Source organism: Leopardus geoffroyi, chromosome D4, assembly GCF_018350155.1.
Source record: "Leopardus geoffroyi isolate Oge1 chromosome D4, O.geoffroyi_Oge1_pat1.0, whole genome shotgun sequence".
NCBI classification, from domain to species: Eukaryota; Metazoa; Chordata; class Mammalia; order Carnivora; family Felidae; genus Leopardus; species Leopardus geoffroyi.
This window is the reverse complement of record NC_059342.1, coordinates 76,087,050-76,114,479: the sequence shown is the minus strand read 5'-3', so window position 1 is coordinate 76,114,479 and position 27,430 is coordinate 76,087,050. Positions and strand designations below refer to the sequence as shown.

Sequence of the window (27,430 nt, the reverse complement as noted above, 5' to 3'; positions counted from 1 at the left end):
GATGCTGGGTGTTGCAAAGATAGCGACAAAGGCAAATAGCTCATAGGGATGGGAAATAGTCACACACCTTGGAAATCACACAAGTCATGGGCAGGTAAGGCCCTTAGAGACCACCTACCTCAATCCTTTCAAGTTTACAGGAGATAAACTGAGGCCCAGACTAGAGAAGCAACTTGGCCAGTGTTAGGCAGCAAATTCTCAGCACAGTGAGGACTTTGGGTTTTCTTAACTTTCAGCCCAGGCTCCTTCCACCATACCACTATGCTGACATCACGTTTTTACCATGGACCATACCCAGGTCGACAGAAAACAACCTTCTGTCATTTAGAAACCCAAGGTCCTGCCTGGAAATTCTCCTCCCGTTTTTCCTTCCTCCATGTCTTCCTTGGCTTCCATCCACGGCAAGCTGTGGGACACCTCTTACTGTGTTGCTGAGCCCCTACCTGGTGCCAGGGAGACAGCAGGTGCTCAATCAATGTGTGTTGAGAATGGAATAAGGGTGAACGATATATGGTGAAGAGCTCACAGTGCTCGCTCACAATCTCTAGGGAGAAGTCAGGTCTAAATGCGTCCCTGTAATGCACTGCAAATGTGAGGACCCGATGACATTTCCTTCCCTTTAGTCTTCCTAGAAAATTGCCTTTCAGTGAGAAATCTTCCCACCAATGTTTTCATCCCCTCAGTAGCTGCCCCTTCCCGCTTCAGATAGAGCACCTCTGTCTTTTGTACTTGCAAATGAATTGTGATTAGTTTTCACCTCCAGCCCAGGGGATTAGCCGGGGGACCTTTGATCTTCAGGTATCGATTTGCATCTTAAAGGAAGTATGATCTCATCTGAGCCAGCTCAAAATTCCATCCCTGCCCCCCAACCCCTGACTGTTTACCAGCCCCGGGCTGGCCGGGGCCTCCCAAGTGGGGCTGTAACAACAAGAACAGCCAGACTCCTAGAGAAGCCAGAGGAAAACAAATTTCCCATCTGACTCAGTGAAGGTGGGAAAAGGACGTTTGCTTTCTAAACACAGGCTGGTCTGCTATTCCTCGAGGTTCTGAGTGTGCAGAGGGGACCGCAGTGGTTCCTGGATCTTGGCTGGGGGTTGTGCAGCAAACTAAGCTGAGCATGTGCTTAAGAATCAGGCAGAATCAGGTTCAAGCCCTGGCTCTGTCTGTTCTGTCTTCTATCACTTCTAACTCGTGTGACGCTGGACAAGTTTTATCATTTCTCTGGCTTTTGATTTTTCTCATCTCTAACATGAGAATAAAAGCCTTAATAAAAATCTGTACTCATAACCATCCTGGAGAGCTGGCATGAAGAAGGGCTATGATGAATGGAAGGTGAAGCTAGACTGAAAAAGAGTTACCAGCAGCCATTGCTGTCATCCAATGGGAACATGAGCTCCATGAGGGCAGGTGCAAGTGCCCATTTTTGTTTGCTTCCCATTGCTGTATTCCCCAGTGTCTAAAACAAGGTCTGGCCTACAGGAGGCATTCAGCAAATATTTGTAATACAAAGGAGTAAATCACCATTAGTCATAAGTACTGCTGTTATTGAAGTGGCAGTTCTGCACGGTCCCCTTCTCCAGCTAAGCCCAAAGAAATGACGAAGACTTACCAATGCAATTGAAGGAGTCCTCCTTTCGGCAGAAAAGGGAGCAGCCATCCCCATTGAGCTTATTCATATCATCACATTCTTCACCTTGGCTTCTGCAGACCAGGTACAGAAGAGAAATCTGTCAGAGCTGTTTCAGGACCACAGCTGGGCCTGGAAGAGCCCCTCCCAGGCCATGAACATCCCAAGAGGCCTCAGGCCAAATCCCTTGCCCTGTCCGAGTCTCCATTTCTCCATCTTCAAAATGAGACATGTAAAGATATAAATTTGTAAGATCCTACTACATTGGCCTAACTTTGGACTTTCCATGACAAAGCAGAGTTCCTGCCTCAAACTCATTCTCTGAGATCTTGTTATTTAAGTCAGATGGGAGAAAGAAATGGATGAATGGATGAATGAATAAATGAACAGAATTTGCTCCTCTGTGTCTGGAAGATCTCGCTGCCATTTTGAAATGGTGGATTTGAAGGAAATTTCTGAGCTTCTGAAATATCAGCGCTATTCTTCACTATGACTTAACTTACCCCCCCCCCCAATTTCCTCCCCCAATGAACTTAAAAATAAAGATTTTTTTTTTCCCAGTCACATGCTTGAGTCTGGTCTTCCTTTCACCAGGAAGTATTGCTCTCTCCATTGGGTATGTCGTTTCACGGCATCAGGAACTCCAAGGGCCTTGAAACTATACTACTGGGAAACAGAAGTGCCTCCTCTTGTTTTTTTGGTGTTTTGTGGGGTTTTCTGGAATACTTTCTATCACCTAAGAGTGATTCTGCAGAGGTTGGGATGAACAGAAAATGAGCAATGCTTTCTGAATTGGAAGGAACAGTAAGAGCTGAAGGACTGAATGGATTGCCACTACCTGGAAAATCCCGTCCATTGAGAAACAGAAAACTTGGCGTTAGATCCCCTTGTTCCAAACCGGCCAAGTGATCACAGATAAGCCACCTAATCTCTACTTGACCATTTAAATCAATTAAGACTACAAAAAAAGTTAAAATTCCATTCCTCAGTCGCCATAGCCACGTTTCAAGTCCTCGAGAGCTGTACCTAGTATGTAGCTAGTGGCTCCTGGACTGGACAGCACAGAATATGCTTCCATCACTGCAGAAAAATCCACTGGACAGTGCTCTTCCAGATGCTGAGTCTCTGTTTTCCCACAGGTTCAAATGGAGATCATTAGACTTGCTCCTTAGAGCCAGCACAAGGACAGAATGTAACTTAACATGGTTGGCATGGTGCATGACATACAGTAGATGCTTGGGGAATCACGGATCCCATTCCCTCTTAGTCCTGGGAGGTCTCTGCAGAGTGTGTGGCAGCTGTCCCTCCCTCCCCAGAGACCAGCTGGGACCTGTCACAGCATGGGAGAGGCCTCAGACTTTTCCTTTCACCCGGGCAATTAACACTGGGAAATGTTTGTTGCTTTTAGGAGGTGTTGGAGTAGCAGGATGGTGCCTTGCAATCAATCCTTAGGACGGCTGGGCCATCGCACTAATCACTGAGGAGGCACTCAAGTTCTCCCCTGTCTGCAAACCTAGGAGCCAGGGAGAAGGGAATTCCGTGTTCCAAGCTGGGCCCATATTCCCAATCACTGCCAGTGAATCCCTTGTGTTTCTTAGCTATCTCATGGGTTATCTAGGGAGAGTTTTTTTTTTTTTTTTTTTTGGAACCTGGGCTGGTTTCCCAAAGCCACAAAGAACACATCTAACCCGCCTTCCCTCACCACCCAAACAGTATGTTCTCTTGGTTTAAGCAAAACATTGGTGTTACCACAAATATCTTCTAGGCATGATAGATCTATCATTAGATAGAGTTTCTGAGAAACCTCCTTTGACCTCCCAAGCTGGAGTGGATGGCGGTCTTCTCTGTGTCCAAAGCCACCAGGCTCCATCTATGATAGCACTTGTCAAACTGACCACCTCTGCCCATTTACCTGACAGCCCCCCTACATTGGGCTTTCAGATGTCAAAGGAAGCGACAGCCTTTGTCATCCTAGCCCCGCAATGCCAGGCACAGTGCCTGGGGTACAACAGAGAGCATGTAGCTACTCCTTTACTTGTTAGTTTTGTAGGGTTGCTGGTCACAAGGTGAGGCAATGGTGAATCCCAATGAGAACATGGGCTCTGGGTTCACATCTAGGTTCTGCTCTTTCCCGGGTATGTCAGGTTGAGAAAGTCACTAGAATCTTTGTACATGAGTTATCTCTTTTGTAAAGTATGGTAATGGAACCTATTTTATATGGATGCTGTTCATGTGGTTTCACATGGAGATAATAGGGTAGCACAATGCTCGTGCATAGCGGAGGCTCAAAAAAGATTTATGAGTATTATCGTTATATTCATCCAATGCTTTCATCCATTAGGGGCCTCATGAAGTGTTTAGTCTATCTGAATAACTTTGCAAATTCCCTTAAATATACACAGTAAATTCACATGTATCATCCCATGAAAAATCCAATTAGTTAAGATGATATTCCTCCTTTTCCTCAAAGTTTTTATTTGTTTGTTTTTGCCCAGGGAACCATCCATCAACTGCATTTGGTTTTCTCCAAAGCATGTCAACAAATATTTGGTACCTGTAGGTAACTTAGAAAATATTTGATGTCTGTGTAGGATACCAATTCTAGGTAAAAGTACTAAAAAAACTTTATTAAAAATACTACTTATATTAATAATAATTATAGTAGTAGTAGTAGTAATAATAATAATAATAATAGTTTTAGATCAGCAAGAAGAATGATATTGTTCGCAGTATTTTACCAATACATCTCTATCTGGCTCCAAAATGAACAGACTGAGTTATAGGTCAGGTTCTACATCTGGTGAGTTTCTTTTTTTATTCTTTGTGCTAAATTAGAAAATCCCAAATCACAATTACGGGTTGTCAGCAATGACCGCAAGTGTTTCCTGGATATTCTGGATGCGCAGCTCAGTCTTAGACCCACAATGATGGGGCACTTTCCCTGGAGACTGCCTTGTTCAGTCGCTCAGTACTCCATCAGAACAGCTGTGTCAAGAGCCAGAAGTTGATGTCTTAATGTGGGAGAGAACAGTGAAAGGCTTCCCTTTCCCCAGTTGCATTACATTAAGCACTGGAAACTGTATCTTCATGTTTAGTTGTAGCATTTGGGTGGGATTTTAAGTGCACAGGACAACACATCAGGAGTTTCATTCTCCGACCAATGAGGAGCTTTATCTTCTATGCTTCATGAGTCAAATTCTTGGCCATCAGGTGATTTGTACCATAATTCAACACTTAAAAATCCTTATATTATCTCCTTAATATTAAAACCTTGATAATTCATGCTTCGTAATTATAGCTGCAGGACATTTAAGACATGGATCTATATCCCTGAGATATGTCATTTCAGCAATTCACTTGAAATTGTGCAAATAATCATTACTGGCCTTGCCAGTGTCTCTATTAAAAGAAAGCATCATTTTTTCATTCCCAGAACTGGAATTAGTACCTTTCTTGTCATAGCCCATATACTTCAGTCTGTGAGGGTAGTTGAAACTTGGACATTCTCTCTGCACAGCACGTTGAAAAGATGTAACATGCTGGCCGTCATCTGATCATATATGCAACGTTCAATATTTCCTTCAATGGAAGTCATGACTAGAAAGCAAACTGCTGGCCAGTAATTGATGTCTGTGTGGATGGGTATTCATGTGCAAATGCTGTACCTGCACAACTGTGTTATCCTTGCTAGCCTGGCCGGTCCTCTCATCCCAAAGCAGGTTTCCAATTTACACTACATGCCACACGATCATCGGTACCAAATTAAATCGCTCTTTCCCCTCCAGCATCAGAGTCAATGATGAACTGAAAGAAGGAGTCATCGAGCACTTTTCTTTCATATATGTACCGCACCTATGATTCATGGTCTGCATATCAGCGGTTTCATCCAACTGTGAAACAAATTCTCTTTACGGCGCCCCTCCCCCTACAGAAACAGTCGCTGCAATGCCACACTGCACAGATATTATGTGACACCCAACAGCGCCATTTAATGATGGGATTTCGCCAATAGCTTGTTTGTCCTCTCCATGTGTGACGTTTATCATTAAACCTGCCGACGATTTTAAAAGTCTCTTAGCATTAGTACAACTCGCAACCACGTTAGCAATAAGGAACACAAAGTTAGCAATAAGAAACTTAACTGCGAATGATTTCTGGTCCCTTTTTCACCTCTAGGGAAAAAACTATTCGATGTTGTGCCAGAAAACATTTTTGTGCTAATTTTGGAGGAAAAAACTCTTAAGAGGAAGTTTATTTTATTTTTTTCGAAAAAATTTTTAAGCAATGCAAGACTCTTGATGGTTTCTTGCCCCTATTTCACAGTTGTGCAATACCTCACCCTGTGGACAAGGGGATAAATGGACTGATGACCCAATAAAATCCATGGTGTAGACATGCAGCTTTCTATTTTCTACTCACACTTTTCCTTTTTGGCTGCTCATGTGGAGTCTTTACACTTTCTGATTCCTTTGCTCCCCTGCACTTATTTATGTTCATGTTCAATATTCACCCTGGAGTGCTGTTTACTACATGTGGTTTCAGCATTATAGCAAGTTAGGATATTTTGTTATTTTGATGAGCCTATGATCCATTTTGTAAATTGTTACTATAACACGCTACAACAGAAATAACAAATAAATACACAGTTTTTAACAACTTGAAACAGTAGCCAGCAAAGAATATAAAAGTGTTTTGACCTGGATTCAAAGCGTCCTGTTAGCTGAATGTGGGCTGGGATAGAAAAGACAAACAGAACCCTTAGAGTCAACATAAAACAACTGTAAGTAAGAGCATACTGTAGTAAGTACATGACAGTAGCCCTGTCAGAATCATATTCTATATTACATACTCGAGAAACCGATGTGTTCCAAGAAGAATCACTGCTTTTCTTTTGAGGCCAGCAAGCTACTTGCAGACAGACAGGCTGCTGGGCATTGCTGGGAACTCACAGCTCACACATCGTAGAGTATCTCATAAGCTCTTCTATGTAGCACCCTGACCATCTCGCGGCCTGGTTAACATCACTCCCTCCTCTTTCATTAATGAGATCTACTTACTTCTGGATAATGCCGTCGCCACAATACCCACTCCCGTGGATGTATACAGCAGCAGGTGATGGCTCACTCTCTTCACTTCCCGAAATGGTGATGACCCAGTATTTGTACACACTGCCAAGACTGAGATCCCTGGAAAACAAAGACAACTGTTAATGAAGATGATCAGCTACACAGACACAATTCTGGGGGCAGACAAAATTGATCCCCTTGAGGATATTCTATCAGTCCTGCTTACTTTTGAAAGCACACATACATTAAGTCATCCAATAATTTTTATCATCTGCTATGGTTAAGACACTCGCCTACATATGACAGACCACACCAGAACGAACAGCAATAATAACTAGCATCAATTGACACATCAAATGACACAATTGAATATTACTAGATACTTTTTGATCTTTAATTTAACCTTCACAATAACCCTGGTGGGTAAGAGTCGGATGGTATGTGGCCCAAAATGAGGGTGTCTGGGAGAGAAACTAAATGGGATAAGCAGACAGAGTGGGGAAAGTATCATGCCAGATTCTGTGGGCACAGTCTACTCTTTCCCCCTCATTTCAGGAACTCAACAAAACCCCATTACGTGTCAGTAAGCCCCTTCCTTATACTGCACATCCACTGGTTGTCCTTCTCCCCACCTCCTGCTCCTCTCCATGTGTCTCACTCTAGACTAAAGGAGCAACCATAGCAGCATCCATTAACTGACTGTCAGGCTTGGGGCTACACACGTGCTGTGTATTTTCTCATTTGAGATCAAAACAACCCTACGTGTGTACGAGTATTTTCATGTTTATTTTACAGATGATAAATCTGAGGCATAGAGAGGTTAATCAACTTGCTTACAATCATATGCTACTAAATAATATCCTGCATTCTGCCTCCATAATCCCTAGGTTAGGCCTGTTTTAATAATCTCATCCCTTGCAATGGGGATTCTGTCCTGAAATTGCAATTCCAGGCACTGGTGCCTGCCAGATTCTCAGTTTGCCTAGCCTGCATCTCCCCTCTGCTCTTCAGAACTCCCAGGGCAGTGCCTGTTCCGACTTCCTCACACTCAACCTTATTACCAGATTTCCACCCTCCCCTTCATTAGCCCGTCTCAGCTCCCTGCTTGAATTCATCCTGCCACCAAACCTGGCTACTGGCAATTATCCTCCAAGGCAAAGATACATTCATGTCAATTCCACGTGACAAAATCACCACCCCCATTTCCTTGCTGACCGTTTTCAAAGGGCAATGTTATTCCTCTTTTTATCTCCCCCCACCCTCGGATTAATTATTTACTTTTTAAGAATAAAAAAGTGTCATGGGGGAAAAAAAAATCCCACAAAATGGTAATGAAGAGAATTCCTATCAGATTCCAGAGTTGGGGGGTGGGATTTCATAAACAAAAGGATGATGTCAAAAAATCTCAAGTTCTCCTGCCCATCTGTTGTTTCAGCTGCTGTTAGGGCTGGGGCTGTTTGGATAAGGCCAATAAGATAACAGGTGCAGAGGCAATGGACAGACAGTGTCTCCCAAATCTCAACACAACGATGAGTATGAGTTTATGAGCCCTGGAGGACTCTGGTGAGGAATACAGCCTTCCTGAGAATGTTGGACTTGTTACCCAAAAGAGACTTTGTTTTGGCAGTGCTAGAGCAAAAAGCCCTATTGAAGGTAGACTAGAAGTCCCTGGGGATTCCATTAGCGTTCTGTTAATGAAAGCTAGGTGGTAAAATGCATACAAATCTTGAGCTATTATATGTATGAATATATGAATTAACTGTTGCCTTGTAAACTTCTGGAATGCTGATTTGGTGAAACAGGCTTTCTTTTTTTCTTTTAAAAAACAGCTTTTTAGGTATTTTAGCCACCTCTAGATCAACAAATGTACACTTTTTCTGGTGGTACTTCTAAAACTGAATATCGTGGTGTCGGGGAGAGTGGCTTTCCTTGGGGGAAGGGGAGAGCGGGGTCTTCCCAGGTGATACATGGAGACACAAGATAAGGAAGCCATGCATTCTCCTGTATATTCATCTTCCTCTAAAATATGGGGGCATGTTTTACATTAAACAAATGTGACCGTGTTATGAAATAAAAAAAGAAATTTTCTTCAGGCTACATCTCAGGCCACTGGGGGCATATGGTCACTGTCTGAACTAGATGGAGCTCTTCTGTGGAAAGCAGGAGGGTGTGAGAAATACATCTCTACGTTGTGTTTTTCCTTGTAGTGTGCGTCACAAATGACTTATGGCTGGCAATATTTAAGGTACTCTGCTAATGTTTGTGAATGTTTTCCGCCTCCCCCCTATGCTGCCCTCCTTGCTCCCCTATTCCTCCTCCTCCTTCTCAATAAACACAAGCCTGAGGCAAGCGAACACGTGTCTCTACCCTGGCTTCGTCACTTACGAGCTCAGAAGTCACAGGCAGGTTGCTTCACCGCCCTGAGCCTGTTCTAAATTAGTCATGAACCTGACCTCATGGCATTTTCTTACAGATTGAATGTGAAAACACATACAAAGCACGTATGTGCCCAGCCTCTGATGGTTAACAAATTTTAACCCATCGCTATTAATGCTTAAGTATCAATATTCTCATTCACTGGAGTTATGCTATGCTCTCTTCAGTAGAAGGGATAGAGTGACAGATAGCTACACGTAACCCTGGTTAGGTAAACCCACAAACTGCACGTGCCACAGCTTAGTGGAAAGTCTCTTTTCTGCCACATCATGTGGCTACAACACCCTCAGTGCCTGCAGCTTGCTCTCCCTCCACGTGGCTATTCCAACTTCTGAAAATTCTGGATCCCAGAAGGTTTGTCTTACCCCGGGGCAAAATCTGTCTCCCTATAACTTCCGCTCACACCTCTTTCTTACCCACTAGCATCACACAGAACACATCTGATTGGTAGGGAGACCTTGATAAGCCTCCTTCTTCCAACTGTGTGTGCACAGCCCATGTATCATTACCTCCCAGAAGCCTGACAGCAGCTCTTGGAAGGAGGGGTTGTTATCCCAAGTTTCCAGATAGGAAAAGAGAAGCCCAAGTCACTACTTTGGTGAAAAGGCAGGGAAAGGAGAGCAGTGCTGCTGCTATTAAAAGATTATGTTTTCCCACTGAAGAATCCTTGTGATAAAACTACATTTCCTCCATGTTGAAGTCAAAATTAATGCTAACTGAGGGCTCTTTTCTCAAGAATCTAGGCAGAAAATAATTCTTTATTTTTTTTTAATGTTTATTTATTATTGAGAGACAGAGAGAGACAGAGCATGGGCATAGGAGGGGCAGAGAGAGGGGGAGACACAGAATCTGAAGCAGGCTCCAGCCTCTGAGCTGTCAGCACAGAGCCCGATGCGGGGCTTGCACGGACCATGAGATCATGACATGAGCCGAAGTTGGATGCTTAACCAACTGAGCCACCCAGGCGCCCCTAGGTAGAATAGAATTCTTATGGAAGGACAAGCTAGTGACCTCTGAAGCCTTTGCTGGATATTAGGACCCATTTCGCGCTTGGTCTAAAAGTGGGACATTGATGTCAAGTTGTTCCCTTTAGCTGCTCCTGATACCACCTGGTCTTACCCTGTCACTTAAACTCCTCATCCTGGGCCTCCCACATCCATCAGACTCTAGCCTCTGTCCCTCTTCCCCAGCCCAGAAGCTTCCGAGTGATTCCTTCTGCATCCCTGCTGTGGCCAACATCTCAACCTTGATGCCTGAACCATTCTGTGGTATCTCCCTTTTCCAGAACTGCCAACACCATCAGAATATTCTGAGATCCAAAGCCACTCTCAGGTTCAAAATGTCATTTAGAGCAGCGAGGGGCATCACACCGCCAAGCCAAAACTCCCTATTTACTCTTTGCTTGGAACTAAAATGTTACCACTTCCTCTGAAATGTGATTAATTGCATCACTTCTGATTTATTTCACAGAATTCTCAGTGTCATTTACTTACTTTTTTTAAAAGCTAAACCTCATTAGCAGTTAATGGTCAATTCTTCAAATTGCACCTCAGATTAATTTCATCAGTCCAGCTAATAAATGTAAATTGCAGTCTTGAAATGGGATGAGATTGCTTGGCTACTTTTGAGGTGTTGTTTTATGCACCCTTAGTATGACTTCTTTTGAAAAAAAAATTAACATTTAGCCATCGTTCTTTCACAAACCTCTCAAATGACGTATCAGCCTTCGGTTCGCCTTTCTGGCAATTATAAAAGAAAACAGTGGCATTTCTAATTGGTATGATATTTCAGTATCCTCCTCAGAAATGTCATATTGATGGTAATGTGGATCAGATTGGGAGCCCAATCTTTTAATTTTTATTCCATTTTTATTTTTTTTAAGATTTTATTAAAAAAAATTTTTATGTTTATTTATTATTGAGAGAGCAGGACAGAGAATGAGCATGGGAGGGGCAGAGAGAGGAGGAGTCACAGAATCCGAAGCAGGCTCCAGGCCCTGAGCTGTCAGTGCAGAGCCCAACATGGGGCTCAAACTCACCAACTGCGAGATCATGACCTGAGCCAAAGTTGGACGCCCAACTGACTTAGTCACCCAGGCGCCCCTTTAAAGATTTTATTTTTAATTGATCTCTGCATTCAACATGGGGCTCGAAACTGTAAGTTCGAGGTCAAGAGTCACATGTTCTATCTACCAAATGAGCCGGTCAAGTACCTTGAGGTCCCAATCTTAGAGTAGAATTTAGTTATAGACTATTGCCATATAGTCTATAGACTATTGCCAGATTATGAAATCATGATCTTGAAAATATTAATATGGACATAAATATCCATAAGGAGGCTAAACACCATCTGACCTAGCTTTTGGCAAAAATGTGTACTTCTTAAACTGTTAATGTGTAGTTTATATCACACGTGACTGGTCCACGAAAACCCATCTGAAATCTACAGGCACGTCACTTCACTTCTTCAGGTCTGTTTTTCTACCTTCTAATCAGGATATAGGACTCTTGCCCCTTACCCACGCGAAAATGAAATGAGAAATATAAAAGTGCATCAGCAGGAAAGAGGGACCAAGAGCCTCACTGCACTACGCACATATCCCATTTTGCTGCTCCCAGGAAAAGCTCTAAAGCCTCTTGATTACTCTTTATCGACCCCTATTGTTTCCATCTTATAGCGTTCACTGATCACAGTCTGTATCTCCAAACTGTGTCATGCTTCTTTGAAACTCCTTCTTCTGCAATAATAACAGCGACTGTCATTTCCGTTTGTTGCCTGTTTATCATATACTTGTCACTATGCTTAGTATTTTCTATGAATCATCTCATTTAATCCAAACAACATTTTCTTGAATAATTTTTATTATCTCCCTTTTCAGTTGTTGAAAGTCGTATTTAGGAAGGTTGACCTACTGCCCACAGTGACATTGCTTTTGGGACAGAGACTTGAGCCAGGTCTATCTAACTCCATCCCAAGACAGCACTTTCTGGAAGTGGAAGCTGTTATGAACAGAGAAAATACCGCAGAAAAGTTCAAAGACCTAGTTCTGAACCAAGTAGAGTCCACATACAAAGACCACTCTGAAAGTTGTAGGGTTAGGAGAAATACAAACATTCCCTTAAACACTACCACTACCACAAGCCATTTCCTGTCTCTGACCTGTCTCTGTCTCTTCATCTATGAAATGGAAATCTCGGGAGAAAGACGATCAACTTTGCAATGCATATTCCTAATTTAATGAGAAACGTAGTTTTGTATTTTTCTGTCATGAGCTTTTCCACCAGCGAGAAGCCGCCTCAGCAGTTAGAACTGTGCACTGAGAATGGGTATAGTTCAAGACCTACCACCAGATTGCCTGAGCTGGACAACATGGTGGGGGGGCACCACCTAGGATGCATCTGGCTGAGGAAGAGCCCAAGTATTCCAGTTCTGCCCTGGGCCAAGGATCAGAGGGTAATACCCAAGCACTTTGCATACCAACTCCCAGCCAAGAATGGGAAGAGAAGGAAAACACTTTTTGAGCCTGAGATGATGTACCAAGGAACTTTATACATACAATTATTACTGTCTTAACGAGAAAATATATCAGTTAGATAGAAAAGTATAGAGAACACTATAAAATAAAAGTCCCTAGGCTCACTACCCAGATTTGTCAAATTATAACACTTTGCCATATTCCCTTCATCTCTTATTTTTGTTGTAAAAAGAAATAAAATATACTATTTTGTGTATTTGCTTTCAACCCACCTGTGTGCTCCACCTGTATCCCATTTCTCTATCATGAATGTTTTCATACATATGTATTGTTTTGCATATTTTAAATTTCATAAGTGTTTTAATACCCTATTTATCAATATGAAGCTGACATTTTTTTGTGCCTAGCATTATTTTTTGAAATCATACACACTGATACATAAAATCATACACATTGATACATGAAGCTTTAGCTCATTATTTTCATTGGTGTAAATATTATATTGTATGAATATACCACACTTCATTTGACCATTCTTTTCTTGATGGACATCTAGGTGGTTTCTATTATTATTGCCACCATTAATCCTTTTTGTTTGCTATTTCCAATAATGGGACTTTAAACATTGGGTCCATTTTCCTTTGCTCACAGAACAAAAGTTTTCTGAAAGAAATGTATCTAAAGTAGGATCTCTAGGATGAAGGTAATCGATTGCATCTTCAACTTTGTAGATACTGCCAAATTATTCTCCCAAATGGTTATACCAATTAAGTCTGTTGCCTACAACAGACTTCCAAATGCTCCAGGTCTGTGTCAGCACTTGATTCTGCCAAACATTTTTTGCCAATCTGATGGATATTAAAATATCATTTAATTACTGCTGCATTTTGCCTTTCCCTGATTACTAACAAGGCTGAGTATCATTTCATGTGTTTGTTGACCACATAGGTTTCCATCCATGTTACTTGCTTGTTCATCACTTTTGCCTGTTTTAATTGCGTTCTTTTTTTTTCTTTTTCTCTATTGCCATGTAAGTATATTTACGTACACTGCGTACTAATCCTTTATAATTAAAGGTACTGCAAATACTATTTCTAGGTCGGTGACTCCTCTTCCTTTTATTCTGTTTATGCTGCTTTGTTGAGCAGAATTTTTAAATCATCTCCTTCACGATTTGTCCTTTTATATCTTGGTGAATAAATGGTTCTTTCTGCCAAGGTCATAGCATAGTCACCTCTATTTCTTTTGAATAGTTTTAAGGTTTTTATTTTCACATGTATGGCTTTAATCACGAACAATATAGTTTTTCAAGTGGTGTGTAATAATGATTGTTTTCCCCTCAAATACGGATGAGCCATTGGCCCAGCATTATATATGTAATAATCCTTTTGCTACTGAACTGCAATACCACATCTGCCATATATCATTCCGTACTTAGATAAGTTTGTTTCTGGGTAATCTTGTTTCATTGGCCTATTTTTTTCCATCACCTTATCAATAGCACTTTGTCTTAATATCCAGAGTTTTATAAAAGTCTTGATTTATGCTACAAGTCCATTCTATACTTTGGTTTTCCCCTTCAAAAGACCCCTGAGATCTTCCACGTGAATTCAAAGTTTCATTTTTTAAAATGCCTGATGGGATTTTGATTCCAATTTCATTGAATTTATAGACGTATTTGAGGGGGAAAGACATCTTTATGGTATTGTATCCTCCCATTTATACACACACTTCATCTTTTTATTTATATAGGTCTCCTTTTATGGTTTCAGTAAAGTTTTAAAGCTTTCTTCATAAAAATTGTGATGACATTTTATTAGGAATATATACCTAACTTTAAGCATTTCTAGATGTCAGCACTATAGTAAATGGTAGCTTTAATCTATGTATCTATCTACCTATCGATCCATCTACTCACACACATATACACACATGTACCTGCATATCTGTATTTGTATTCTCATATTTGGAGACTAATAAAATAACTCAGTTTTACAAATAGATATTATATTTAGATGTCCTCATAGACTGTTTTGTTAGTTATGCCTACTGTATTTCAGTATATATCCTTTAGGAGATTAAGGATGTACCTTTCTATTCCCAGATAACACTGTTTCATTTGCTTTGTCTTGTTTTGATCATAAAGGGGCCTGATTTTAACAAGAGACTTAAATTTTGCATCTAGTAAGACAACCTTGTTTTAGAAACATCATCTCATATGCTACTATTGTGAATTACTGGAATTCAGAGACCATCTAACATTAGAGTCTCTTCTTATTCTGGGAAATCATGCCTATGTACAACGTGCATGTTTGTGTGAAGGCAGAGGTTTTAATATATTGCTGAATTCTGTATGCTAATATCTTACACAAGTCTTTGGCTTCTTGGTCATATATTTAAATTACCAAAAAGTTTTACCTTTGTCATTTAATTATCTATTTATTTATGTACTTATTCATGTATGTGTATATGTACGTATTGTGTCATGGAGATAATGTTTTATGTGACACTGGTTCTTTTGATTTGTTGTTTTCTGGCCTATGACATGGTAAATTGAAAAAATATGTTCTACATGTCCCAGAAAAAAAAATATGTATATAATTTAATTCAGTAGCAAGGTTCTACACACTTTTATCAGATGAAACATTTTTTTGTGTTGTTCAAAATCTTCTAGATCATTATTTTAGCTTGCTTGATCTATTAATTATTAAGAAAGGTGTGTTAAAATATCATAATATCACAGATTCATCTCTCTTTTACGTAAGTCATTTTTTATTTATACATTTTCAGGTCATGTTATTTGGTATATTTCAGCTCAAAATCGTTACATAATTTCCTTTCATCATTTATATGGTGACCTCTATATCTTAGTAAGATTTTTTGCCTCAATGTTTCCTTTATCTGATGAATATTAATTAGTTTTGCTTAGTATTTGCCTGGCAAATATTTTCCATTCCTTTACCTTTCACCTTTCAGTGAACTTATCTTTAGTTAAGTCCAACCTGAGAACCTTCAGAGGTGACTTTAATCTGATTAGTAGAAGGACTATTGTATCAGATTTATTTTCACATCTTGTTTGTGCTTTTTAATGATCATTCCTTTTTTTTTTTTTTTTTGCCTATTTGTTTCCCCTCTTTCTTGCCTTCATTTGGATTTGTTGGATTTCTTTATTTCTTTTTTTTTTTTTTTTTAATTTTTTTTTTCAGCGTTTATTTATTTTTGGGACAGAGAGAGACAGAGCATGAACGGGGGAGGGGCAGAGAGAGAGGGAGACACAGAATCGGAAACAGGCTCCAGGCTCTGAGCCATCAGCCCAGAGCCTGACACGGGGCTCGAACTCCCGGACCGCGAGATCGTGACCTGGCTGAAGTCGGACGCTTAACCGACTGCGCCACCCAGGCGCCCCGGATTTCTTTATTTCTGCTCTCTCCCCTTCTCAGTCCATCTAATCTTTGCAGACTGTATTTTCCAATTATATTTCTTTTTCTCGTTTACTCTAATATACTAATTAATATGCATGCTTGTCACCAAGATCAAACTTCAACAAAAACCTTGGTGTGGACTGCTGCCCCTTCTCTGGGTGTCTTGTTTACTTTTTTTATGTTTTAAATTTTGACACAGGAACTCACGTTCATTAGGTTTTAATCTGCGGGAATCACATGTCTCCTGTGTCAAGTCTATATCCTCCTAGAATGATTTCAAGTTCACTTCTATGTACCCCTGGAACATCACTAACCCAGAACCTTTGCCCTTCTCTCTCTTCCTCTCCCTCTTTTTTTTTTCCTTCCTCAGTAGTTTCCCAGGTCAGGCATTTCCAGACAACGGTGTGCAGTATAAATTCAAACCTCAATCTTTGTGAGGTTTAGGCCATATGCATATATAGTTTCGCCTAGTACACCTTTTCACCATGCATGTAGACTTTCAGGGGTCACCACTGTGTCCTGAAGGCCTTAGCTACAATTCCTCACCTTGAAGAGCTGCAGGGCCCAATCTCTTCTGCTATGATAAGCAAGAATACTCAACCCACTCAGTTGCCAAAACTGATGATTGTCCCTTATCCCAATCATGGTGGTAAAACATCAGTGTTGGGGCTCACCTGTCTAATTCTCAATTTCATCTTATCTCTTGCCTTGGCCACACATTTTCCTGCTTTCCTGCTTTTCAGTCACGCATACTAAAGGATGATACTTGTATCGGTTACATTTTCATCTAGAATGTCCAGATGGATGCTTTGTATTAGAAACACCTTTAGATTAGCTCCTTCACCAAATTTCTTCATCCTATTCCTAATATAAACTTGAAAGGTAGAAGGCATTTATTTGCATCGTTCAGTTGAGGCCCAGCGTAATGTAGTGACCTGCCCCAGGTCAGGGAGATAACAATTGTAAAGCAGAATTTAAACCATGCTGTTTGACTCTAGAACTTCTGACCTTTCCATGACATTGAGTGGACTCCTGAGATAAGCTCATGGTAGTAAGCAAGACATTAATACCCAATCCATGTACAGAAGACTGAAACTCTCTGAAGATAAGACAAACTCCTCTTCATAGTCCTAAAGCCTTCTAGGAAGCTGCAATGCAGACTGGATTACATTTTATTTCCTCTGTAGACTTGTAGAGGAAACTAGCTTCAGTTCTAACATATCTTTAGGGTAAGAGCTGACCTTTTTTTCTTAATTGAGAAGTGACAGCATATTATCATAATTGCTTTATTTTTTCCTAACCATAAAGAACACTCACGTTTCTTTTAACAAATTAGAGCTCTATAAGAAAGAATTAAAAACCAAGGCAAATCTTCTCAAATTCCATCACCACCCTGAGGCAGGCTACCAAGAACATTCTGGTCAGCATCCCTTCCCGTATCTTTGTACATATAAATGTGCACACATAATATGTTCCGTGAATGTAAGATCCAAATCTATCTTCACTGATTCATCTTTGCTGTTTACAAAAAAGGGGTATAGGAGAACTAAATCGAGCTAGTGAGCTCTACACTAGATAATTACATTTATGGCTTTGACCACCTTTTCAAATTCTGGATAAATATACAGTAAAACCTTGGCTTTTGTGAGCATATTTTGTCCTGGAAACATGTTTGCAATCCAAAGCACTTTTATATCAAAGCAAACTTCAGGAACCATTGGCTCAGTTCTGATTATGTGATGTTTGGTGTCACATACTACTCATATTGCAAGACATCGCTCATTTATCAAGTTAACATTTATTAGAAATGTTTGCTCGTCTTGAAGAACACTTGCAGAACAAGTTACTCGCAATCCAAGGTCTTGCTGTATTTATATCATTTCATTTATTCATCCATTTATTTGTGCAAAGAGCATTCACTGAGTACTCCCAGCTTCTTGTGGGTCTGGGATTCAAAGGTCAATAAACTAGGGCCCTGCCTTTAGGATGCTCATAAGCTTTGGGGGGAAAAAAGTCAATGGACGGCTTTGACACAGCCTAAAAAGTGTAGGGGCTGTGGGAGCACAGAGTGACATCTGACCCAGGCTGAAGAGGAGACAGCCTGAGAAGACTTCCCAAGGGAGGTTTACTGGCTTGACTGGAGAAAGGGAAGGAGGAACCAGGTCAGGAAAAGGAGAACAATGGCCTTCTAGGCAAATGATATAATCATATTTGTTTCCAGGAACCCTCTTGCACTGTTGGTGGGAATGCAAACTGGTGCAGCTGCTCTGGAAAACAGTGTGGAGGTTCCCCCCAAAATTAAAAATAGTATCTACCCTATGACCCACCAATAGCACTGCTAGGAATTTACCCAAGGGATACAGGAGTACTGATGCATAGGGGCACTTGTACCCAAATGTTTATAGCAGCACTTTCAACCATAGCCAAATTGTGGAAAGAGACTAAATGTCCATCAACTGACGAATGGATAAAGAAGATGTGGTTTATACATACAATGGAATACTACTTGGCAATGAGAAAGAATGAAATATGGCCTTTTGTAGCAACATGGATGGAACTGGAGAGTGTTATGCTAAGTGAAATAAGTCAGGCAGAGAAAGACAGACACCATATGTTTTCACTCATATATGGATCCTGAGAAACTTAACAGAAGACCAGAGGGGAGGGGAAGGGGGGAAAAAAGTTACAGAGAGGGAAGGGGGCAAACCATAAGAGATTCTTAAATGCTGAGAACAAACTGAGGGTTGATGGGGGGTGGGAGGGAGGGGAAAGTGGGTGATGGGCATTGAGGAGGGCACCTGTTGGGATGAGCACTGGGTGTTGTATGGAAACCAATTTGACAGTAAATTACATATAATAAAAAAATGGTATTTGTTTCATGGAAGACCATTTTGATAGCAGTGTAGATAACTGATTTAAGGGAAAAGGTGTAAAGGGTTATGTGGTTGGTAGGGAGACCAAATATCCCCCATGGAAAGAATGATGCAGGAGCGGATGAGTACCTATCAAGTTTTGGCCCCACGCTAGGTGCCATGTCCTATTTTGTTTAAAGAGAAATGAAACTTACAACAAAATATTTTTCCTCACTAAATACCTCTGGAGCTGTGTGTAGTCCTCTCTAAAGAGTTTCTTTCTTAACATGCATACATTAAAGTTATATACACTCAGTTTTGTGCCACATAACAACATATTCTTTAATTCCAATGTTGTCTGGATATCACCCTGAATTCCTAAGAGAACATTTTACTTTTGTTCTAGGCTGAGTGCCACTTTGGTCTTATTTTATACCAGGAGAGGGTGGTCATTAAGGATTTGGGATGGAGAACACCACATATCCTTGGGGAAAAAACAGCTCGAAGGGCAGAGTCTGGCATCACTGTGGATTCCCCCAACCTGCATGTCAGGAAAAATGACCATAGTTCTTCCATTAACTCTGGTTGTGATTTTGGATGAATCAGTTTTCCTCTCTGGACCTCACTTTTCTTCTGCTATGGAGGGAAGGAAGGAAGGAACGAAGAAGAAAGGAGAGAGAGACAGAGACAGGGAGGGAGGGAGGAAGGAGAGAGAGGAAGGAAGGAAAGGAAGGAAAGAAGGAAGAGGGAGGGAGGGAGGGAGGGAAGGAGTGAGGGAGGGAGGGAGGGAGGGGGGGAGGAAGGAAGGAAGGAAGGAAGGAAGGAAGGGAAGAATGAAGGAAGAGACAGAGGGGGGAGGGAGGAAGGGAAGGAGGGAGGAAGGAAGGAAGAAGGAAGGAAAAAAGAGAGAGAGGGGAAGGAAGGAAGGGAGGGCAGGAGAAAAAAAGAAAACAAAGCATGTATGGAGTTTCTGGTAGGACTCATCCCAAAGATGAAGATACCATCATTGGTTTCAAAGAGTTCAAAGGCCCAAAGGAAAGATAAATCAAGTACAGGATGGGTATAATCTAAGGTAGAGTTCGAAGAGCCACCAATACAGAGGGGAACCAAATAGTGGCTGGAAGGATGCAAAAGGCTTAGGGAGACTTCTGACTTTTGCCTTGTTACCAAGACAATATCCATCACTTATTCCTCCTGGCGACCAGTATGAGCTCCAAACCATAGTCTGGATGAAACTAATGAGAATGTGATGGCAGGGGTCTGCGGTCCACTGGGCTTCCCGATCCCTCCCAGTGGGGTTCCGGTCTGTCCCCCTCACACAGGTAACACAAAGCTCATTCTTCTCATGCTTGCTACGCTGCCCCCACTCTGTCCACAGCTCAGGAAGGAGCAAATGTATATATGCAACAGATTAATTCCAGCAGCCTTTGATAGAATTGTCTAAAGATCTGCCCTGGTACCAATTTAAAACACAGTAGCAAATTTAATAAAACTAACAGTTTTCAGCCAAGGCCTTTGTTATTTTGTTTTAATCATCTTTTACCACCAATTGAAATGATTTTCTACTTTTCTTGGTGCAATGACATAAAATACAAGGGAAAGAATGGAGGGACAATGTGGAAATTATAAAAGATTCAGAGCTTCAAATTCTGGGATAAGGTAACGGCAGTGCTGAGATTTAGCTGGCTGTCTGTGTCAGGCACAGATCGGAAGGGAAGACATTCGCCAGTTTGGGGAAAACACCACACCTGGATAGCATTAAAGAAAGGGGAGAGGAAAGATCTACAAGGGACTCTTGTTTTTCCTGAATGCAACCAAAGGCGATGTGTGACGGCTTCCCCAAACACCCCTGCTGGTGATGGACAGGTCTCTTGATTACAGAGCTGGGGATTGTGACAAGTTGACCGGTCGCCTAGGCCTCTGGGAGCCAAAACACCAGCTACGGTTGGAGGTAAACAAGGCATGCGGCACAGTGTGAAAATCGAGGCCAAGTAGGGGCCAGGGAGTCGAGCGGAGGGACCCAGTGACAGCTGGTGATTGAGGGGCACTAACTGAACACAGTTGTTGAGGACCAGGGGCCAGTAGGGAAAGCAATGTCCTTTCTCCTCCCTGTGGCCTCTCTGGGTGGCCAGCAATTTTATTACTGGCAGAGGGCAAGCCCAGCAGCATTTTCGAATCTGGCACCACATCTAAAACCCTTTGGGGGCTGGGCTTCTCTTTCTTCTCTCCCCCCAGCCCGCCCACCCCATGAATGCTTTGGGTTCGGTGAAAGCCGGCGTGCAGTCAGCAGACTACATTTCCCCTCAAATTTTGAAACCCATGTGCACTTGGGGAAAATGTAATCCTTATGTTTCTGATTCATTTACACTTAACTCATCAAAACGCTATTTTGTAAGAGCTATTTGATGTCCACGAAGCCTTCTAAGCCCTTTTGTAAGCCTTGCGTCTTAGAAGCAGGAAGTCACGTTTCTGACAAGAGGGAGAACTTGAACCTAAAAGGTTGAGTTTGTTTTGAAATGAGGGCGCCTGGAGGGTCACGTGGACCCTGCGCTTGGCCAAATGTGTTCTCTCATTTCCTATACCACCCCCCTCACCAGCGCCAGCTGCCATGACGTGACCGATGTCGGCTCTCTATGACTTCACTCCGAGCATCATCGGAGACTTCTCTGTGATCACAGAGAGCCTGGCTCAAATTTGAGCCCCACGGTTTGGCCAAACTCCAGCACTCTGTTGTGTGCGGGAAGGACCACCTGGACTGGGAGTCAGGAGCCCTTGGCTCGATTCCCTGTACTGCCATCACAGGGCTGTGTGCCTCTGAACAAGTGACCTCCTCTCTCTGGCCTTAATTCTCTCAGTGGTCAAGTGTCAGTGCTTCAATGCTCCTTCCAGGTCTGAGAGCTTTTGGGTCTAATTCCTAGATGGGAGGGGGCGTGAGCACTTGAGAATGCTCTCTGCTTAAAAATCTGGAGACAGAGCTGTAGACAAGGAGTGGAGCTCAGGAAGGAAACACAAAAATGTAGAAACAGAGCTGCATGCCTTCAGATACTACTTATTCCAAGTTTCTAATCGTGGGACGGATATGAGAGTCCAGAGAAGGGGAATGAATCGCCCCAAGTCATACAGAAAATTAATGGCAGAGTTCAACTGTTCTGGTATTTTTGACTAACATCCTTGGATGGAAGTTTCCAAATGTTTCAGTCCATAGTACGTTGAAGCTGGGGCAAAAAACCCTACTTCCCACTCTGACAACAAGAATGTGAGAGCCCGCGTTAGCATGGAAGGCGGGGCACTGCTTTGCATGAGGCACAGGGAGGTGGCCTCTGGCTTGTATTAAAGCCCATGAGTGAATGATTAATCCTGGGCAGAAAACAAAGCCCATGCCTTGTAACGTTATAGGCATTAGTGCTACGGAAGATTAACCCCCTGACCCCCCGGGGGTCCTTTGCAGAACACTGGACTACATTTTGAGAATCAGTGGATGATGAAAACAGGTGGGCTCACAGGTCCTGTCTGCCCATCTCACCACACACACATGCACACACTCCTACGTGCATGCACACGTGCACACACACTCGTGCGTTCACATGCATGCACACACACACACACACACACACACACACACACGTGCATGTGCACATGCACAAGCTCACCTCACTTGCTCCTGAGTCTCTACACAGGGAAGAAATTTTACGGTTCAAAGTGAACTCTAGCTGTGTGCCCGCCACTGATTCATAGCTGGCAACCGGAAGGCACTTTCAAACTGTTCTGCCTCTCGTCCCGACCTACATATGCCTCTACCTCCGCGTTCTGTTTCCGTGATGCCAGTACCCTAGGTGTCTGCCATAACCCACACGCCTGCCTCCTCCCTCTGCCAAGTACGTCCATCCCCTTAGCTCAGTGTGTCCAGTTCTCACCACCCCCACCTCATCTCCTGCTTCAGTTCTGACAACGAACAGTGCCTTACTTACCTGACTGTGTCCAATCTGTGTCCCCACCCCTACATTTACCAGAAAGCCACTCATCACCAAAGAACTATCCTGAAACTAAATCTGATCAGGATCCTCTTACCTAACACTTTGTGGCTCCTTACTACCTACCCTCAGGATGAAGCCCAGCCCCTCCAGTACAGTACTCTAGAATCATCATTACTGGCTTCTCTCAACCTCTCTGACCTCTTTGCTCATCTGGTCTTCCTTAAATTCCTCCCCCCCCTCACCCCATTCTGCCAGGAGAAAGTAGTGTTAACTCCCATCCCTGACTAAATACCCTGGCCTTGGCTTAGGTCCTACCCTTCTCCCAGAGCTTCTCACTTAGCCTTTAAGCCAAGTGGGGAGCTCCTACCTACATGCTTCTTTTATCATAACACCTTCCTCACTATTTTGTTGCCCTTGTTTATCTGTCCACTTCTTCTACTAATTAGATGAAGTTTCTAGAGGGCTAGGACTCCCTTATTGACTGGTTTATTTATCCCCACTGCCTAGGACATGGCCTGTTATAAAGGCAGTGCTGAATAAACACCTGTTGAATGAAAGGAAGACTTACTTACATCATCTGGCCCAATACCTTTACTTTAAGGATGAGGAAACTGAAGCCCCAAGAGAAGGGACCATGCTATAAGATTCTCTTTGGTCTTTCTGATTCTCTGGTGACTAATCCATCTTGGAAATTAAAAGAGAGGCCTCATACCATATATCATCTGCATCATCACGAATTTCTGGCTTTATTGTTATGTCACAGGGTTTCTTCATGCATGCATGCCTACATGCATTTATTTACCTACATTTATTGGCCATCTACTTGGTGCCTGGCCTGGCACCAAAAGCTTAGGCTAATGTGGCAAGTACTACTAGTCCCCACCTCTAGGGTCTCACTGTCTAGACAAAATGCCACTGACCAGGAGAACCACACTGATACATTCTGAAACAGTCCCAAGGAAAGAGCTTGGTAGGCTCTAAGAGAGAGACAGGATGTTAACAAGGAGTTCTGAGAGCCCCAGCACATCTAGAAGGCTTTCTATAGAACCGGCCAGTCTCTGAGCTCACAGTCCAGACCTGTGGCTAACGGGCCATGCAACCTGCCCCGTCCCCCCCTTACAGCATTAGATGCACTCAGTGCAGATGAGACTTCAAGGAGGGTCCAAACAGACTGTCAGAGCTAGAAATGTCCTCTGAAGTTATATACCTATGTCTTCATTTTACAGAAGGGAGACTGTGGTCCCTAGATGGGGAGTCATGGATCAGGGTCAGAGCAAGTTTTAGGAAATCGATACTGGAATCCTGGTCTCCTGATTCAAGGGTCAGCACTTTGGTGTTTTGTTTTGTTTTGTTTTTTCCTCCTCCTCCTCCTCCTCCTCCTCCTCCTCCTCCTCCTCCTCCTCCTTCTCCTCCCCCTCCTCCTCCTCCTCCTCCTCCTCCTCCTTCTTCTTTTTTTCTTTAGCTTTGTTACAGAGATTAAGTGCAATTTTTCTTTCCCATCTTCTAATCCGACAATGAACCTTAGCAACTCTGATGAGAGTTTCATGGGAAATTGATTCATGTATGTGTCTGTGCATGTCTGTTTTTGCCTTTCACACATACTCTCCAGACTGACCCTGGCCAAGAACAAGCCTAATGAAAACCAAACAATAGAAAGAATCATGAACATTTAAATCTTTATGGTTCCCCAAGATTGCATTGTGTTCTTGCAAGACCATTATCTCATTGTTTTTTTTAGGACACCCCTCATGAGACTGCATGGACATCACCCGCTTTTTCCAGGGGAAACAGCTGAGACTCAAACCACTGAAAGGATCTGGTCAGAGTCACACAGCAAATCAGCCATGTGCTGGTCCGGGAATCAGGTCTCTTAATTTTGAATTCAGACTCTCTAAAATAATGTCTGAGGTTCCTGTTTGCACAGACACAACATAAACCCACTAAGACCTGCCTGAAGGATTCTCATCATATCTGAGCACAGACTGAATGGATTCTGTCCACTCTTCCTGCCAACGTCCAGTGTGAGATAAATTCCTCCATTCTTTCCACATCTGTAATTACTCTGATGGCTGTTATTTTCCTTTTCTTTCCTATTCATGTATTTGTTTGCTTAAAAATCAGGAATTGGAGAAGCACAACTAAAGTCCAGTCCATCCTACCTACCCTAAGGGCAAACAGCGAGAGAACAAAGAAGTAAGTGATATCAAGACACTCATTACAACCTGATTTCACTAACTCATTGTTTTCCAAAGGGCCTCCTGCCCTACCCCACCCTCTAATAACATACTAAATTAAAATCTATTCTTTTGATTTATATTTCTCTGATAAAGAAGATGTGGAATATATATATCTACATACATACATACAATGGAATATTACTTGGCAAGAATGAACTCTTGCCATTTGCAACAACGTGGATGGAACTAGAATATATTATGCTAAGCAAAATAAGTCAGGCAGAGAAAGACAGACATCATATGATTTCCTTCATATGTGGAATTTATGAAACACAACAGATGAACATAGGAGAAAGGAAGGTAAAATAAGATAAAAACAGAGAGGGAGGCAAACCATAAGAGACTCTTAAATACAGAGAACAAACAGAGGGTTGTTGGAGGGGTGGTGGGTGGGGGAATGAGCTAAATGGGTGATGGGCATTGAGGAGGGCACTTGTTGGGATGAGCACTGGGTGTCATATGTAAGTGATGAATCACTGTTTTCTACTCCTGAAACCAATACTACGCTGTATGTTAACTAACTTGAATTTAAATAAATAAAATTTAAAAAACATATTATTTTATTTCCAGAAATAACATTTCCCTCATTCCAAATACTCATACCTGAAACTTGAAAGTAATTGGGTAACTCCTTAAAACCTTTGCATCCAATATATCACCAAATATGGTTGATTCTACCTTTAAAACATACCTCCAATCCATCTACTCTTCTAGGCAAATAATCATAATTTCTGGTTCAGACTTTAGTAATAACTCCTGGATGGACTTTCTTATTTTCCCTTAATTCTTTCTTCATACGGTACCCAGAGGAATTTTATAAAAACACAAATAAATAAATAAATCCAAACAAATAAATCCAAACTCCATAATGTTTGCCCCTGCTAACCTCTACAGTTATGTTTCTGTATATCCCCCCCTCTCTTAATTTAAGGAGGAATTGTACTCTCTTATGACCTCTCAAAATAATAATCTTCAGCTTGTAATTATATTTTTACTTGGGCTATTATTTAGCCCAGCCTACATGGAGACTGACCTATAATAGGTACTTATTATGGACTGACTGACTGACGGACAGAAGGACACAAGGAAGGAAGGACACAGGGAAGGACACAAGGAAGGAAGGAAGGAAGGGAGGGAGGGAGGGAGGGAGGGAGGGAGGAAGGAAGGAAGGAAGGAAGGAAGGAAGGAAGGAAGGAAGGAAGGAAGGAAAGAATTTATTAGTAGAGCCTTCTGTCCATCATTTAACCTCTGCGGATCTTATTTAACATCTGTAGAGAAAACACCGTAACAACACACTTTAAAATTCAGTAGTGCATCAGACAGACCCATTGAAATTTAGATAAGTCATGTGTTAGCACCAAACAGGGACCCTTCACACTTTCAAAATCATGAAGGTACTTGGAGACAGTAAGCACTTCTATGGCTGCTGCTGGCCCTGGAGATCTGTTGATTTTGCTAAACCCTTTTGCTTACCTTAATGTTCTCAGAACCCATATTTCATTCTGAGAGGTACTTGGCCTAAGACTGACATGAGGGAGTCATAGGTAGATGATGCCCAACTTCTAGAAATAGAGTACAATTGTGCTGACTATATAATCTGCTAGCCTGGGCTAGGAGCAGAGGTATTTGTTCTGGGCTTGAAGAAATAGCTCTTACTCCTGATGCTTCTCATCAGTCCTGGCAGGCAGGACATCAGAATGCAGGTAAGACCATGTCAGGTAGGCAGCACAGAGAAGCACCCACTCAGGAAGAGGTCCGACCTGGAGCAGACATTTCAGCAACATGCTACTGGAAATGCACTTCATCAAGTCTCCTCCTCCTCATCTACTTACATGTTCAAAACACAAAGGAAAATATTTGTTCGCTTTGGTGTATTTATTCTGTTGCTCCTTGGAAACAAGAAAAGCTAGTTCAAATACCTTTTCTCTCCATCCATCAAGATGGCACCTTATATGCTGCCTGTCACAGCAATGATTATGCTCAGTAATTTGCAGGAATGCCCTGGGATCAGGCAAGGAGATGTAAAACTGGACTCTAGCATCTATTAATGATGAGATCTTACATAAATAAATGCCTTTATCTCTTTGAGTCTCAGCGTCCTCATTTAAAAATAAGGCATACCAACACCTATACCTCATTGGTAGACTTATAAAAATATTGAGCATATTTGAACTATTCACCACATGGTAGTTACGGTATGATGTTAGCGCTACCTGTAGTAGATGCTACCTGCATATGTGATGGTCGTTAACACCATCTAAATTTAGGCTCCGCTGGGGGCAGAGATTGGGTTGGTTTTTCTAGTCTACTGTATCTTCAGAATGTGACATGGTTCCCATCC

General features: G+C 42.1%; 1 protein-coding gene across 1 annotated transcript in view; it reads right to left on the bottom strand.

Annotated features, from left to right (window-relative positions):
• The window catches only part of PAPPA (pappalysin 1), a 244,964-nt gene that overhangs the window by 128,920 nt on the left and 88,614 nt on the right, over positions 1 to 27,430 (bottom strand). Inside the window, exons 8-9 of the mRNA XM_045469597.1 lie at positions 6,685 to 6,813; positions 1,610 to 1,701 (exon numbers count right to left, since the gene is read on the bottom strand). Coding sequence (XP_045325553.1) covers positions 1,610 to 1,701; positions 6,685 to 6,813 — 221 coding nt within the window. The remainder of the gene's footprint in view (positions 1 to 1,609; positions 1,702 to 6,684; positions 6,814 to 27,430) is intronic.